This window comes from Periophthalmus magnuspinnatus, chromosome 13, assembly GCF_009829125.3.
Source record: "Periophthalmus magnuspinnatus isolate fPerMag1 chromosome 13, fPerMag1.2.pri, whole genome shotgun sequence".
Classification (NCBI taxonomy): Eukaryota; Metazoa; Chordata; class Actinopteri; order Gobiiformes; family Gobiidae; genus Periophthalmus; species Periophthalmus magnuspinnatus.
In genome coordinates, this window is record NC_047138.1 from 21,502,672 (window position 1) to 21,517,896 (window position 15,225).

Consider the following 15,225-nt stretch of genomic DNA (forward strand, 5'->3'; position numbering starts at 1 on the left):
ATGGTGGACTAGCTAGCAACGTCACTAAATCCTCGTCATTCGGATTGTCTAAATAACTTTTTATGTCTTCATCGATGGTGCGTTGACGTTGAATGGGAGATCTGGATTTTTCCGAGGTACTTTCCAACGACGAAACACTACCATGGCTGTTCTGGAATTTCATAACTTTTCTTGAAACTTCACGTAACTTTTGAGCTTCCTCTGCAGTGTTATCTTGGAAATTTTCATCATCAATTTCTACATCAGATGTTGGTCTGGAAGAAACCCTATCAGTTCTGTTTGGAGAATCTGTTTGCAAGTCTTTAATCAGAATATTGGAATGTGGCGTAGCTAAAGTTAATATTTGGGTTTTTTTTGTGTTGCTCAGATCCACTGCAGAATTCCACTCTTTCTTGCTCATTTCATTAACCTTTAAATATGGCCTTCTGTTGGGGCTCATATTGGGTACATTGGCTTGCAAGGAAATCTCTACAAGGCTGCCGTCCAAGGAGCTACCATTGGGTGGAGTGCCGTGAGTAGAAAACGGCCGCCCGGTTTTCCTCCGTATGCCTTGCCTGCTGACGAAGCTTTGGAGCACGGACTCTAGAGAGACCCCGTCCATCTCTTTGGTGGAGCAGGACGCAATGGAGCGGCGTTTCAAGGCAGTCTGCAATCTCTCTGCGTGACGACGTTTCACCTCACTCACCTCGCGGGCTTCGTTTTCCTGTGAGGGAGAAACATATAGGTTATTGGGGTGTAGGATTGTCAAAAGTCAGATACTAATCAGACGAGTATCAAAATTAGATGCTCATTTGAGCAGGTTTCGATACTAAAATAATTCAATTCAATTAATTTTATTTTTGTAATGCCCAAAATCACAACAACAGTTGTCTCGAAGGGCGTTCATGTTTTGGTTGATGGGGGAAACCGGAGTACCTGGAGGAAACCCATCCAGACACGGGGAGAAACATGCAAAACTCCACACAGAAAGGCCTGGGTGACCCGGGGATCAAACCAAACCTTCTTGCTGTGAGGCATGAGTGTTGCCACTCAGCCACCGTGCTGCCTACACACAAAAACAAAACAACAGGAAGAATCAGACAAAACAAGAAAAATCGGCCAGGCGAGGAGGAGGGAGGGGGGCGGAGGAGGGCCAGACAAGGAGGAGGAAGACCAGGCGAGGAGGAGAGGGAGGCGGGTGGAGGATAATCATGTTCACAGGACAGAAATGAATCTTGCCTGAATAGAATGAGCTTTAGAATGATGACGAGTACAAGACCACATAGACTAGTATAAGTCATCGTCAAGTTATCATCGTGGTAATGGAATTGGTATTGAATATTGAGTCAATCCTTTTGTATTGAAATTAAGTTTGAAAGTTTAGTATGGTGCAACAATTATCATTCAACTAGTCAAACGATGATTTATATTGAACATTGAGATTTTTTAAATATATAATCAACCACATAATGGTTGAAATAAGTTGGCTGAGTGTATTATTGATGAAAATGTGAAATTATTTATTCTTTTTTGACATTTTGATATAATAATGCTTTGTCAAATGTGTTTTATGGTGGTTTCACTCTTGATTATAGAGCACATCAAAACTGGGACTAAACCTCTAACTAAATCTGGACTACACCAGGACTAAACCAAAACTAGAACAGGGTTAGGGTAGACTTCATTGTCCCCATATGGAAATTTGTCCTCTGCAGTTGACCCATCCTTCAATACTGCTGGGTCATCTCATCAGGTGCAGTGGGCGGAAATACTAGCCACTCAACTACCATACCATGAAAACAGGACCAACCCAAGTCTACATCAAGACAACTCCATCCCCATTATTTTTACATGCTGTCAATATGTCTTTGAGCAAGACACTTCAACTGTCTTATGAATGTAGTACTGTGATTAGCATTTTAAGAGATGTGGCATAGATTGGCAGTTGCCACATTAGATTCATTTTCAAAGAGAGAAGAGTCTATTATTCAGTCACTTTGTAAGCTGCACTTGCCCTGGACTGAGGCAAAAATGTCTCCCATCCAAGTACTAACCTAGCCAGTCCTTGCTTAGCTTCTGAGATCAGACAAGATTGGGCACTGACAAGGAGGTACGGCCATGTGTAGAATTTGAGTATCATGACATTGCAAAACCTGGGGCTGCTTTCTCCAAACCCTGTTCTCTCTGTGTACCAGGGTGTATGTTCAGTCATTGAAATGGAATATTAGTGTGGTTGCTTTCATGCTCCCAAAGTAACTAAATCTATTTATAGATAAAACTAAATAAGTGCTTTATCCTCAGCAGTGTAGTGGTTACATTGAAGTGCCTATGACAGGTTGGGCTACACATTTTACTAAAACACACTTAAGATCATTATATTTAAGATTTTACTAAAAATTTAAAACATTTTTTTCTCAATTTGACAAATTTTTAGGTTTCAAATTTTATTTCCTGGTTGGAAATCATGACATCACGCTAGGGAATTTCATTACTGTCACCTAGCAACCATGTTGTACACTGGGCCAAAATTCCTCTAATGTACACTTAAATTATTTATTTGACAAATAAAAATACAAGGAAATACCTTTATTTAGTTGAACTCATGTTTGAAATATTGAAAAAAAAAAAAAGGCTTGTCCACAAACACGAGAGACATGAGAGTTCTTTTCACTGATGTTTACTGTGGTTCTTCATCACAGTTCACATCGTAGAACTAGCAAACAAATAAAATATAACATAAGCTCTGGGTCATATTACATATACACACACAATTGCATATGAACGTATGGAAAATTCACTTTAGCCTGGCAGTAAACAAATCGGTGAACCCAAAACTTTATATTTTACTTTTCAATTGTTTCTTAAATAGTGCTCTGTCAAGTAAGACTCCACATTAGCGTCACAGGCTGAATCAGAAAACAGGAAGCAGTTTTCACAACATTAAATTAGACTTATGATAAACTAACCATTTACAGTATTGTTCCAATTTGGTGGAAAATGATGACTTTACGCTTGATATCTGTTATCTGAACTCGTAACATGCTAGACAGTCAGTGTAACCAGGGTGTTCTGAGATAAAATATGAAATACTGCCAACTGTATTAACAGCAGTGCAAGTCACGACAAATGGCACCACTCACGTTGTAAACATTGGGTTTTAACATCTGTGCCACATGCTAAAAGTGCAGTGGATTTTCTTACTGGTAAGAGAAGAGTTGAAGAAACAATGTTTCTGCCAAACTGTTGTGATTAATAATATCCAAATTCAGTCACAGTCTGCACCATCCGTGCGTAAAGTTGAAACCAAACACATAATATGAACCAGACTCCGCCAAAATAATGCCTAGGTCCTTGTAAAAGTGTAATTCCCAAGTGAATGTGGTGTATATCCATGTGGAGTGCATGTGCGTAAAGATGCAGCCAAATTAGTCCACGTAAGCATGCCATAATCATCCTCCTTTGCTCAGATAACTGCAGAGTGAACTCTTAAAGTTATCAAAATAAAAGCATATGCTCTGCAGCGCTGTCTGTGTTATTAATCACCGTAAGGAGAAAACAAAAGTAAAACTTAAGAGTGTCCATGTGAGCTCCAGCTGGCAAATAGTAGTATAAAAGCAGCCTCATCATAAAAACATAGTTGTTGAATTTATGATTAGGTATCATTACAACTCCCTTCAAGGATAGTTCTAAATTCCATTGATTTATTGTCCCCGCCACACCTGGTTCCAAATGAAAAATGATCACCTTTATGGTCTTATAAATGAAGGGTAAATAAATAAGGGGAAATTAAATATGAAATGTATAAAAGAAATTGAGTCAAGTAAATTTTCCTACAGGTATTACAAACACAACAGCACCATCTAGTGGTCAAACGAGTGAACTGTAACATGTATCAATCAACCGTTACATAATGCATATGTAAACACGTACATGAAGCATAGACAGTGAACTGAAAACGTGTCTGGTATGTTAATATAAGATAGTAACAGTTAATCAGATAACTAAAGCATAGAAAACAAGCAAACAAGTTTACTCTCTATCTCACTCCAAATCACTAAATCCATTGAATTCTTCATCCTCAGTGTCACTTCTGAACAACTCCCCCTGCTCCGGAAGTAGCTGAAGTGCTGCTCTGGAAGTAGATGGCTGCCATACTAGTAAACAAGCCTAGCGTGCCCTCGTGCAGTTGTCAGTGTAACAATAATGAAGATATGAAATTATATACTTTAATAATTTCACATATAAGTCGCATCTGAATATAAGTTGCACCCCCAGCCAAACTATGAAAAAAAGTGCGACTTATAGTCTGGAAAATACGGTACACCAAGTATTATCTCACCAAATTAAGTCTATATTTGAGAATCATAGACACTGTAAGATTACAAAACCTAAATGAGAGCTCTGCATTTGTCCGTCCCACCTGTCTGGCCCTGAGGAACCTCTCACAGAAAGAGTGGAAGATGGAGCAGCACTCCTCCAGCTTGAAGGTGCGGGGGTCCTCACAGAAGTATTCGGCCACAGAGTCACTGAGAGAGGACAGCTCCTGGAGGTCTGCTTCTATGTCCCGCAGGCTCACCTCCGCCTCCTACATCACAAAATATTACACTTGTTTAAGGCTCTACAATACCTGGGTTTAATGCAGTTTAAGAGTAGACTAAAACTACCTCTTCTCCCTGGCATTTAATACTAACTAGACAGGATCTTGGTGTTTTATTGTTCTATTCCTATGTTTCATTTATTTATTTATTTTTTTGTGGCACTTTAGTCAAGCTTGAATAGAACTGAATTACTGACTTTTGTTGTAATAAAGTAACTTCTAGGATTTAGTCACCAATGGCAATGATTATGATTAGGTGCCATATTTGTGACTTTACCACTTAAATATTTTATGGCAAAGTACAATGTAATGTAATGCAATGAGAAAATATGGCTCTTGCACTCAGATGAGATTATGACATAATCACATTCTAGAATATTAAGACTATCAATTGATCAAAATATATTCAAATTTAGATCAAATGCTATGCTTGATGCTTTTAGTCCTCTGATAGTAAAAACATGTCGTTAGAATTTTTTATGAAATAAATTGCACTTTCTTTTGTCTTAAAGGTCCTTCACCTGCTTGTCTCCAGGAAGATGTTATTGCTTTGCCAAGAATGTTCCACAGCATGGCATTAAACTGATCTGTCTCCATGGAGACAAGCAGGTGATAGTAAAAATTATTTTCAGGTTTATTTTTGCCATAAAGCACCTGTAATTCAGTAAACACAAGAGATACAGGTTTAATGCCATAGTGTGTAACATTTCAGGCAAAGCAATCACAAATCCTAAAAATATGCTATACGCCTTTAAATAACACTGTTTGTTTATGAAATCAATATATTGAAAGACATATTTATTTCTTTTTTTTAAAAACTAATATTTTAATAGATTAATACAAGGATATAAATTATGACTTTTCATATTGCCCAGCCCTACAATTAATTACTAGTGACCAGTGTTGGGAGTAACGGCGTTAAACTATAACGGCGTTACTAACTGCGTTACTTTTTCAGTAACGGAGTAATGTAACTAATTACTTTTCCTAGCGTCGTAACGCCGTTATCGTTACTGACAATAAAATGTAACGCGTTACTTTTAATTGAGTTCACGCTGCTCTTCATCAGAGTCTCTCAGCCGAGGAGCTGCTGTTGTGTTTCTTTGGTGAAAGAGGAGGCTCGGGGTGAGATAAAAGGCTCGTTTGAGATGAGGCGGGCGCAGATACGACGCCGTCAGTCGGTGCGCGGTGCATGCCGGTTAGTTTTGTGTCCAAGATGCCACCGACTTGCTCTGACGTATGCGCCGGTAACGGGAAGTTTTTGAGCGAGGCGAGCGCAGCAGCTCTCCACTGACTGCGGCCGCCTGCATGGACTACAAACGCGTAATGCATGATGGGAAATAATGTCCTGTCCACACGCGCGTTCACAGCAGATTAGGTCCGAGTTGTGTTTTGATCAGAAATGTGACTGTGTTCTCTCCAAAGAGGAACAGGCTCAGATCAGAGGTGATCAATATTTGAATACTGAACAGAGAATTACAGTGCGTGGCCAGAGAAGGTTAAAGGTTTTGTCTTATTTTACATGATTTACATTTGAATGCCTTAGTTTTGCAAAACATGGTAATGAATCTTTTCAGTATTTTACTGAAAGCACTTTATTGTTATTGTTTATTTTAATGAAGAAAATACTTGAAGTTCAGTTGACGGAAATTGTGTGACATGTTGATTTATTTGCACTTCAAATGAAATGTTTTATATTTTTTAAATTTTTGATACATTCTATAATTTACTTGAAAACAAATGCAATATAATTGCAATCTGTTAAAGTGAAATAAATGTTAAAGGTTCACATCTGTTGTGTTTTTATTGTTTTAACATAATAAGTAACGTGGAGTAAAGTAACGCAGAGTAGTTACTTTGCCTAGTAACTAGTTACTTCTCCCAAAAAGTAACTGAGTTACTAACTCAGTTACTTTTTGGGAGAAGTAACTTGTAACTATAACTAATTACATTTTTGAAGTAACTTGCCCAACACTGCTAGTGACCAGTCTACAAAAACAAAGTAGCACAAGGCACCTCTAGAAAATCCTCCATCTGTTCCTTTAGATCCTCCTGCTTCAACGAGTCCCCTTTGGCCTCTTGCACTTTTTTCAACTGTTGGGCAAACTCCGCTTCAATGTCGGCTTTGTTTATTCTGAAAAATAAATTAGGAAACATGAACAAAAACACACTGATGATTAAATTGATTTTTTTTCTTCCTGTCAAATATGCATTCAATTTTGTCCCTCCATTGAATGAGACAAAAAAGAAAGTACCTTGCTGCTGCCTCGATGTGTTGGAGTTGCTCTGGGAATGTAAGGAGCGCTTCATCAACCTTTTGTGCTTGCTGTGAAGGATAAACAAGAGAAAGGGCGTTTCAATTATGATAAAACATGGTATTCAGATTGTAATGTAATGATGTAAGAAAATGTAAATCACTACACGAATACTGTAATAAAATCAAAGTTAGTCACAGTCAAGATAATTACATTTAAGATTTTACTAAAACTATTTTTTCTACATTTTGAATTTGGGTGATTTATAATGTTACTTTATGGTTGGACACAAGAAGCAGATATGACATATGTAGGTAATTCAATAATGTTAACAAGGCCCAAAACTACTCCAAATTACACAATTGTTATGAGGCCCATGATTAGACTAATATAAATTGAAAAAGTGAATTTTCTTGGCATTTTGGATGGAATTTTTGGTGTAGATGACATAGGTAGAGGTATTCTCTTTTAGATACCTTCCTGTATTTTTCAACATTAGCACAGATACTATGCCACCAAACCAAGTCCTTATAAAAAAACAAAAAAACTCATATGCACTTTAAAACGTTTAAAGCAACATTCATACAATTGTAGCAACATTCATACAATTGTAATGTTTCTCATCCCAATTACTCCCCAAGACTAAATTAAATCTAAATAATACTAGACACTTACCATAACAACATAATGCATGAGATTCATCCCTGGTTTGTTGGCTTTGGTGTCTACAAGCTTCAGCAGAGATGTCATTCGAAAGCCAATCGCACTTCCAGCGTAGCCTCCCTGCAGTTAGCATCGTTTTAATTATGGAAAATCCGAATGTCATACACAGGCACACTATTCTTTACTTAGGACACTATTTAGGGGTCACACCATTTGTAGATGGATTTCCATCCATCTCATTCCACCTCTGATTTAAAAAATAAATAATCCCATCAGTTTACATGAGATCCAGCTTGACAAAAACATGTATGGTTATTATTAGTCCATAAATATTTGTGTGCCAGTCAAATCTGATCATTATTTATGACAGAAATCATGCTTATAAATGGTTGTACATTTGAGCACACTTACTGCATTCATGTAATTCCCTGTCTTCAGTACCAGTCGAATAACAGAGTGGAGTTGGTCAGACTCTAATAGCTCTATGAAAACAGAAGGAGAAGGATTTAAAAGTATTTGCCTGAGTAATATATGTATGCTCATTTAAATCTAGTGACAGTACCTTTCCCTGCACTTATCAAAGTGCCGATAAAACCTTTCAGTTCATCCATGAGAGGGAAGAACTCCTCTTTGAGAACCAGGCTGTTCAGACGGTCCTCATAACTAGAAAAAGATATGTCTTTCAGTTTAAATAATATTAGTATATTTTCACAGTAATAATCTATATCACAATCAGCAATATCGCAACAACACAAAGTTCTCCATCTGACAGAAATATATTGTCGTTTTAAAGCTACCATCTGTACGTTTTTTACCAGTAGATGTAACATGTGAAACCAGTTCCCCCTCCCCTCCCCTTCCTGGCCTTTGTTCAGGCTCACCTTTGCTCTCTGGTTTTCCTCTCTCTGGCCAAAGCTGGCACACTATCAGACTGTAGTACTGTAGATAGCATCAAGTGGTGGTATGTGAGAATACAAGAGGGACGGGTCAGCCAGTCTAATTATAGATGGTAGCTTTAAAGTAAGGCAGATTATTCATGATTTTCCTTACTAAATCCAACTTAAACCATGTTTTGATCGTGGCATGCAAGTTAAAAATAATAATAATTTAACTGAAGTTATTATGTTCAAAAAGGTAAGTTTGTCAAAAGTTTGTCTAAGTCTAATAACAGTATGCACTTTGAGACTACTGCTGTTTCTCGGGTGTTTTATCAAGAATTAATGTAATTCAATTAATGTTGACTATTGGTCCATTTGTTCTTTACTATCTTCATTTAGACACATATGGAAAACATCAGCAGCAAAATATATGGAATTATGTAGCAAAGAAAAAAGAAATAACTCAACAAATTAAAAAAAAAAAATAATAATGAAATTCATATTTGTAGTATGTAGTCTCTTTGCTTTGTTGAGTGACCTTTGGCCTTGTCTCAGTGAGCTTCTTGATGAAGTCTCCTTAAATGGTTTTCACTTCACAGGTGTGCCTTGTCAGGGTCAAGAAATGCCAAATACCACTGCCACCATTCATTTAATCAATGTGGGTTGTTTTTTTGTTTGTTTTTTTTTTTGTTTTTTTTTCAAATTTGAGATATTAGAGTTTATATTCAGTTTACTACATTCCATATACATCCATTCATAGATTTGATACTTTCAGTGAGAATCTATAATGTAAATAGTAATGGAACTAAAGAATAAAAATAAATTAAAGCCGCAAGCGGCGATGGTAGCCCTCGCCACCCGCGTGACCGCCCCCCCCCCACGCGACCGCCCGGGTCTGGCCACTGCCCCCATGTACAATCTCCCGCCCAGCTCCCACACGGCCACCCCTCGGCCGCTATCCACCCCCTTCACACAGTTTCTATATAAATATCTGTGACCAACACATTACAATGGCTGTGCAAGGCATTGAACCGGCAACCACGTACATAATACAGGTATGGTGTAATTGTCTTTTTTGCCCCTTTTAATGCCCAAATCTATCTCCCCAAGTTTCATGCCAATCGGACAAAGTTGAGTATTTTACCAATACTGTAGGGGGCGCTATAATGTTCATTTAGATAACAATTAATAGTGCATTCTATTAATGCCCTGATGTCACATGTGTGACGTGAATTTGAGCTGTTTAGATCAATGTATGAGCGTGTCAGACATGTTTTAATGATAATTTTTTTTGAGTGTTTGCACCCCTGGTGGCCAAGTGTGAAATATGACCTATGCCCGTAATATTATTTTTTTGTACATGTCATGCCCCCAATTGATTCCCCGAATTTCGTAGGAATCTGATCATGTTTACTTATCACCTTTAAGGTAGGGGGGGCTATAGTGTTCATTTTGATTACAATGAATAGTGCATTCTATCAATGCCCTGATGTCATATGTGTGATGTGAATTTGAGCTGTCTAGACCAGTGTATTTCAACCTTTTTTGAGCCAAGGCACATTTTTTTCATTGAAAAAATCACGAGGCACACCATAAGCAGAAAATGTAAAAAAATGAAACTCTGCATCCTATATTTACAATATAAAGTAATTCTCAGCAGATTATTTTGAACAGGAATCAAATAAACACACACAAAAAGCATTTTATAATAAAATAAAATATTTCTACTCAGTGTAAAACCTGATATTTTTTAGACCAGTTAGGTGTAATTGGATAATTTCCTACGGCACACCAGACAATATCTCACGGCACACTAGTGTGCCGCGGCACAGTGGTTGAAAAACACTGGTCTAGACCAATGTACGTGTGTGTCAGACATTTTTTAATGATTTTTTTTTAGTTTGTGCACCCCTGGTGGCCAATTGTGAAAATCCGAATTTCGTAGGAATCTGATAAGGTTTGTGTTTCACCTCTATGGTAGGGGGCGCTATAGTGTTCATTTTGATTAAAATTAATAGTGCATTCTATTAATGCCCTGATGTCAAATGTGTGATGTGAATTTGAGCTGTGTAGACCAATGTATGTGTGTGTCAGACATTTTTCAATGATTTTTTTTGGAGTCTTTGCGCCCCTGGTGGCCAAGGGAGGAAAAAGACCTATGCCCATAATATCATTTTTTTCTCCACGTCATGCCCCCAATTTATTTACCGAATTTCGTAGGAATCCGATAATGTTTGCATTTCACCCCTATGGTAGGGGGCGCTATAGTGTTCATTTTGATTAAATTTAATATTGCATTCCATTCATGCCCCAATCACACATATGTGATGTGAATGTGAGCTCTGTAGGGCAATGCCTGTGGTCGTGAGAGGACATAAAAAAAACAGGAAACGAAGGCGTATTTCGGCGGCGGTGTACGGGCGAACCGTGTGGAATTCATGGAAAAAACGGATGTTTTATGAAACCCCATGTGTCTAGATGTAGCATGTCAAATCTGAGCTCATTTGGACCAAAAACCTGGGAGAAGATGCGTTTTGAAAACACGCAGTGAAAAAATTGGCAAATTTTTGATTCAATATGGCTGACTTCCGGTCAACCCTAGGGCCGCACTATGATTGGCTTTTTTGCTTGTCTCCATGAGCTCTATCACTGGTGTGAATTTCGTTGAGCTAGGGTGAAAAATGCATGTCAGCTCCCAATTCATTTGAAAATTTTGAATTTTCTAGATGGCGCTGTCGAGCCTGCGTCCATTGGACATGGTTGTGATGCCAATTTTATGAAATTTTTCGCCGAGCCGGTCGATCCTATATGTATATGTGGGACTTTTCGTTCATGTTCAGGGGGTGAAAAATGGGATCAAAGAGGAGGAAAAAAAAAAATTAAAGCCGCGAGTGGCGATGATAGCCCTCACCACCCACACGACCGCCCCCCCCCCACACGACCGCCCGGGTCTGGCCACCGCCCCCACGCACCATTTTCCCCACCTGGCCACCCCACGGCCGCAATCCGCCCCCCTTCACACAGTTTGTATATAAATATGTGTGACCAACACATTACAATGGCTGTGCAAGGCGTTGCACCGGCAACCACGTACATAATACAGGTATGGTGCAATTGACTTTTTTGCCCCTTTTAATCCCCACAATTATCTCCCCAAGTTTCATGCCAATCGGACAAATTTGAGTATTTTACCAATACTGTAGGGGGCGCTATAGTGTTCATTTAGATAACAATTAATAGTGCATTCTATTAATACCCTGATATCACATGTGTGATGAGAATTTCAGCTGTCTAGAACAATGTATGTATGTGTAAGAAATTTTTCAATGATTTTATTTTGAGTGTTTGCGCCCCTGGTGGCCAAACGTGGAAAATGACTCATGGCTATAATGTAATGTTTTGCTTCTTCTGATGCCACCAATTGATTCCCCAAATTTCGTAGGAATCTGATAATGTTTACATATCACCTTTAAGGTAGGGGGCGCTATAGTGTTCAGTTTGATTACAATTAAAGTGCATTCTATTAATGCCCTGATGTCACATGTGTGATGTGAATTTGAGCTGTGTAGACCAATGTATGTGCATGTCAGACATTTTTCAATGAATTTTTTTTTGGAGTATTTGTGCCCCTGGTGGCCAGCCGTGGAAAATGACTCATGGCTATAATATAATGTTTTGTTTCTTCTGATGCCACCAATTGGTTCCCCAAATTTCATACGAATTGGATAATGTTTCCATGTCACCTCTAAGGTAGGGGGCGCTATAGTGTTCAGTTTGATTACAATTAAAGTGCATTCTATCAATGCCCTGATGTCACATGTGTGATGTGAATTTGAGCTGTGTAGACCAATGTCTGTGGCCCCTGGTGGCCAAGTGTGAAAAATTACTTATGCCCGTAATATTTTTTTTTTTGTCCACGTCATGCCCTCAATTTATTCTCCGAAATTCGTAGGAATCTGATGTTTGTGTTTCACCCCTATGGTAGGGGGCGCTATAGTGTTCATTTTGATTACAATTAAAGTGCATTCTATCAATGCCCTGATGTCACATGTGTGATGTGAATTTGAGCTGTGTAGACCAATGTATGTGTGTGTCAGACATTTTTCAATGATTTTTTTTGGAGTCTTTGCGCCCCTGGTGGCCAAGGGAGGAAAAAGACCTATGCCCGTAATATAATTTTTTTCTCCACGTCATGCCCCCAATTTATTCCCCAAATTTCGTAGCAATCCGATAATGTTTGGATTTCACCCCTATGGTAGGGGGCGCTATAGTGTTCATTTTGATTAAAATTAATATTGCATTCCATTCATGCCCCAATCTCGCATATGTGATGTGAATGTGAGCTCTGTAGGGCAATGCCTGTGGTCGTGAGAGGACATAAAAAAAACAGGAAACGAAGGCGTATTTCAGCGGCGGCGTACGGGCGAACCGTGTGGAATTCGTAGAAAAAAACGGATGTTTTATGAAACCCCATGTGTCTAGATGTAGCATGTGAAATCTGAGCTCATTTGGACCAAAAACCTGGGAGGAGATGCGTTTTGAAAACACGCAGTGAAAAAATTGGCGAATTTTTGATTCAATATGGCCGACTTCCGGTCAACCCTAGGGCCGCATTATGATTGGCTTTTTTGCTTGTCTCCATGAGCTCTATCACTGGTGTGAATTTCGTTGAGCTACGGCGAAAAATGCATGTCAGCTCCCAATTCATTTGAAAATTTTGAATTTTCTAGGCGGCGCTGTCGAGCCTGTGTCCGTGGGACATTGTAGTGATGCCAATTTTATGAAATTTTTCGCCGAGCCGGTCGATCCTACATATATATGTGGGACTTTTCGTTCATGTTCAGGGGGTAAAAAATGGGATCATTTGAGCGGAAAGAAAAAGAATAATAAAAAGAAACCATGGAAGAACAATACCCCTCGCCATCACTTTGTGAATGGCGAGGGCTAATAAAAAGAAACCATGGAAGAACAATACCCCTCGCCATCACTTTGTGAATGGCGAGGGCTAATAAGAAAAAGAAACCAAGGAAGAACAATACCCCTTGCCATCACTTTGTGAATGGCGAGGGCTAATAATAAGAAAAAGAAACCAAGGAAGAACAATACCCCTTGCCATCACTTTGTGAATGGCGAGGGCTAATAATAAGAAAAAGAAACCAAGGAAGAACAATACCCCTCGCCATCACTTTGTGAATGGCGAGTGCTAATTAAAGCCGCAAGCGGCGATGATGGCCCTCGCCCCCCGCGCGAGCACCCAGGGCTGGCCACCACCCACACGCACCATTCCCCCCGCCCGGCCACCCCCCGGCCACTATCCGCCCCCCCCCTTCACACCCTTTCTAGAGCACAGCGTGGCCATCGCATTATAATGGCGTATAATGGCAACATCGTGCATACAGGTATGGTGTAATGGACTTTTTGTTATGTTTTGAGGCCTACAATTATCTCTCCAAATTTCATGCCAATCATGTACATTACGTGTACAGTAGGGGGCGCTATAGAGGTCACTGGACACGTGCTCAATACTGTTTTCTATTCACAGTTTTATTCTGCATCAGTGATCAGAATTTGAGCTCTTTAGGCTGATCCATGTGTCGGTGAACGGGAATCAAAGGAACAGGAAATGAAGGCGTTATTCGGCGGAGGCGTATAGGCAAACAGCGTGGAATTTGGAGAATATGTGGATGTTTTATGAAAACCCATGAGTGTAGATGTAGCATGTGAAATCTGAGCTAATTTGGACCAAAAACCTGGGACTAGATACGTTTTGAAATCACGCAGCGAAAATCAAAGAAACAGGAAATGAAGTCAAAAATTTACCATCCTCCTCTCCCATAGGGGTGAAATTGTAGGTGGCGCCGTCGAACTGCTGGACGTGGGACATTTTCGCAATGCCAAATTTATGAAATTTTTCGCTGAGAAATCTGATCCATGTGTCCGTGAGGAATCAAAGAAACAGGAAACAAAGTCATATTTTGAAGCCGTGCTATGCATAAACCGTAAAGATTATCCCCAAAACGTGGATGATTACTGACAATCTACATCTGTACATGGAGTTTGAGCTCATTTGGATGAAAAACCAAGGACTAGATAGGTTTAATTTGTATGTATGTCAAAGTGGAGTGGGAATTTTCATTTCCAATGATGAAGTCATATTTTGAGGGCCTGCTACACATAAACCGTAAAGAATATACACAAAACATGGATGATTATTGACTATAGTGTTGAGTTTAGTTACACTTCATAGTGCATAACATTAATGGCCAAATGATACCTGTGTGATGTGAATTCGAGCTGTGTAGACCAATGCCTGTGCGTGTAAGATATTTTTGTTTTTTTAAATATATTTGCGCCCCTGGTGGCCAACCATGTAAAATGACCCCTGTCCGTAATATAATTTTTTGGTCCTTGTCCTTTGTCGGGCGGTGGAAGGAATACTTTGAGGATCTCCTCAATCCCACTGTCACGTCTTCCGAGGAGGAAGCAGAAACTGGGGACCCAGAGGCGGACTTGTCCATCACCCTGGCTGAAGTCACTGAGGTGGTTGGCAAGCTCCTCGGTGGCAAGGCTCCGGGGGTGGACGAGATCCGTCCTGAGTACCTCAAGTCTCTGGATGTTGTGGGGCTGTCTTGGCTGACACGTCTCTGCAACATCGCGTGGCGGTCGGGGACAGTACCTGTGGAATGGCAGACCGGGGTGGTGGTCCCTCTGTATAAGAAGGGGGACCGGAGGCTGTGTTCCAATTACAGGGGAATCACACTCCTCAGCCTTCCCGGTAAGGTCTATTCCAGGGTACTGGAGAGGAGAATCCGACCGATAGTCGAACCTCTGATTCAGGAGGAGCAGTGTGGTT

General features: G+C 39.7%; 1 protein-coding gene across 1 annotated transcript in view; it reads right to left on the reverse strand.

Moving 5' to 3' along the window:
* Positions 1-380: 380 nt before the first annotated feature.
* The window catches only part of LOC117379836 (FH2 domain-containing protein 1-like), a 30,538-nt gene continuing 15,693 nt past the window's right edge, over positions 381-15,225 (reverse strand). The window contains 8 exon segments of the mRNA XM_055226047.1: positions 381-537; positions 539-703; positions 4,400-4,564; positions 6,593-6,710; positions 6,832-6,902; positions 7,507-7,614; positions 7,906-7,976; positions 8,057-8,157. Of these exon segments, the coding sequence (XP_055082022.1) occupies positions 469-537; positions 539-703; positions 4,400-4,564; positions 6,593-6,710; positions 6,832-6,902; positions 7,507-7,614; positions 7,906-7,976; positions 8,057-8,157 (868 nt within the window). The 3' untranslated portion in view covers positions 381-468.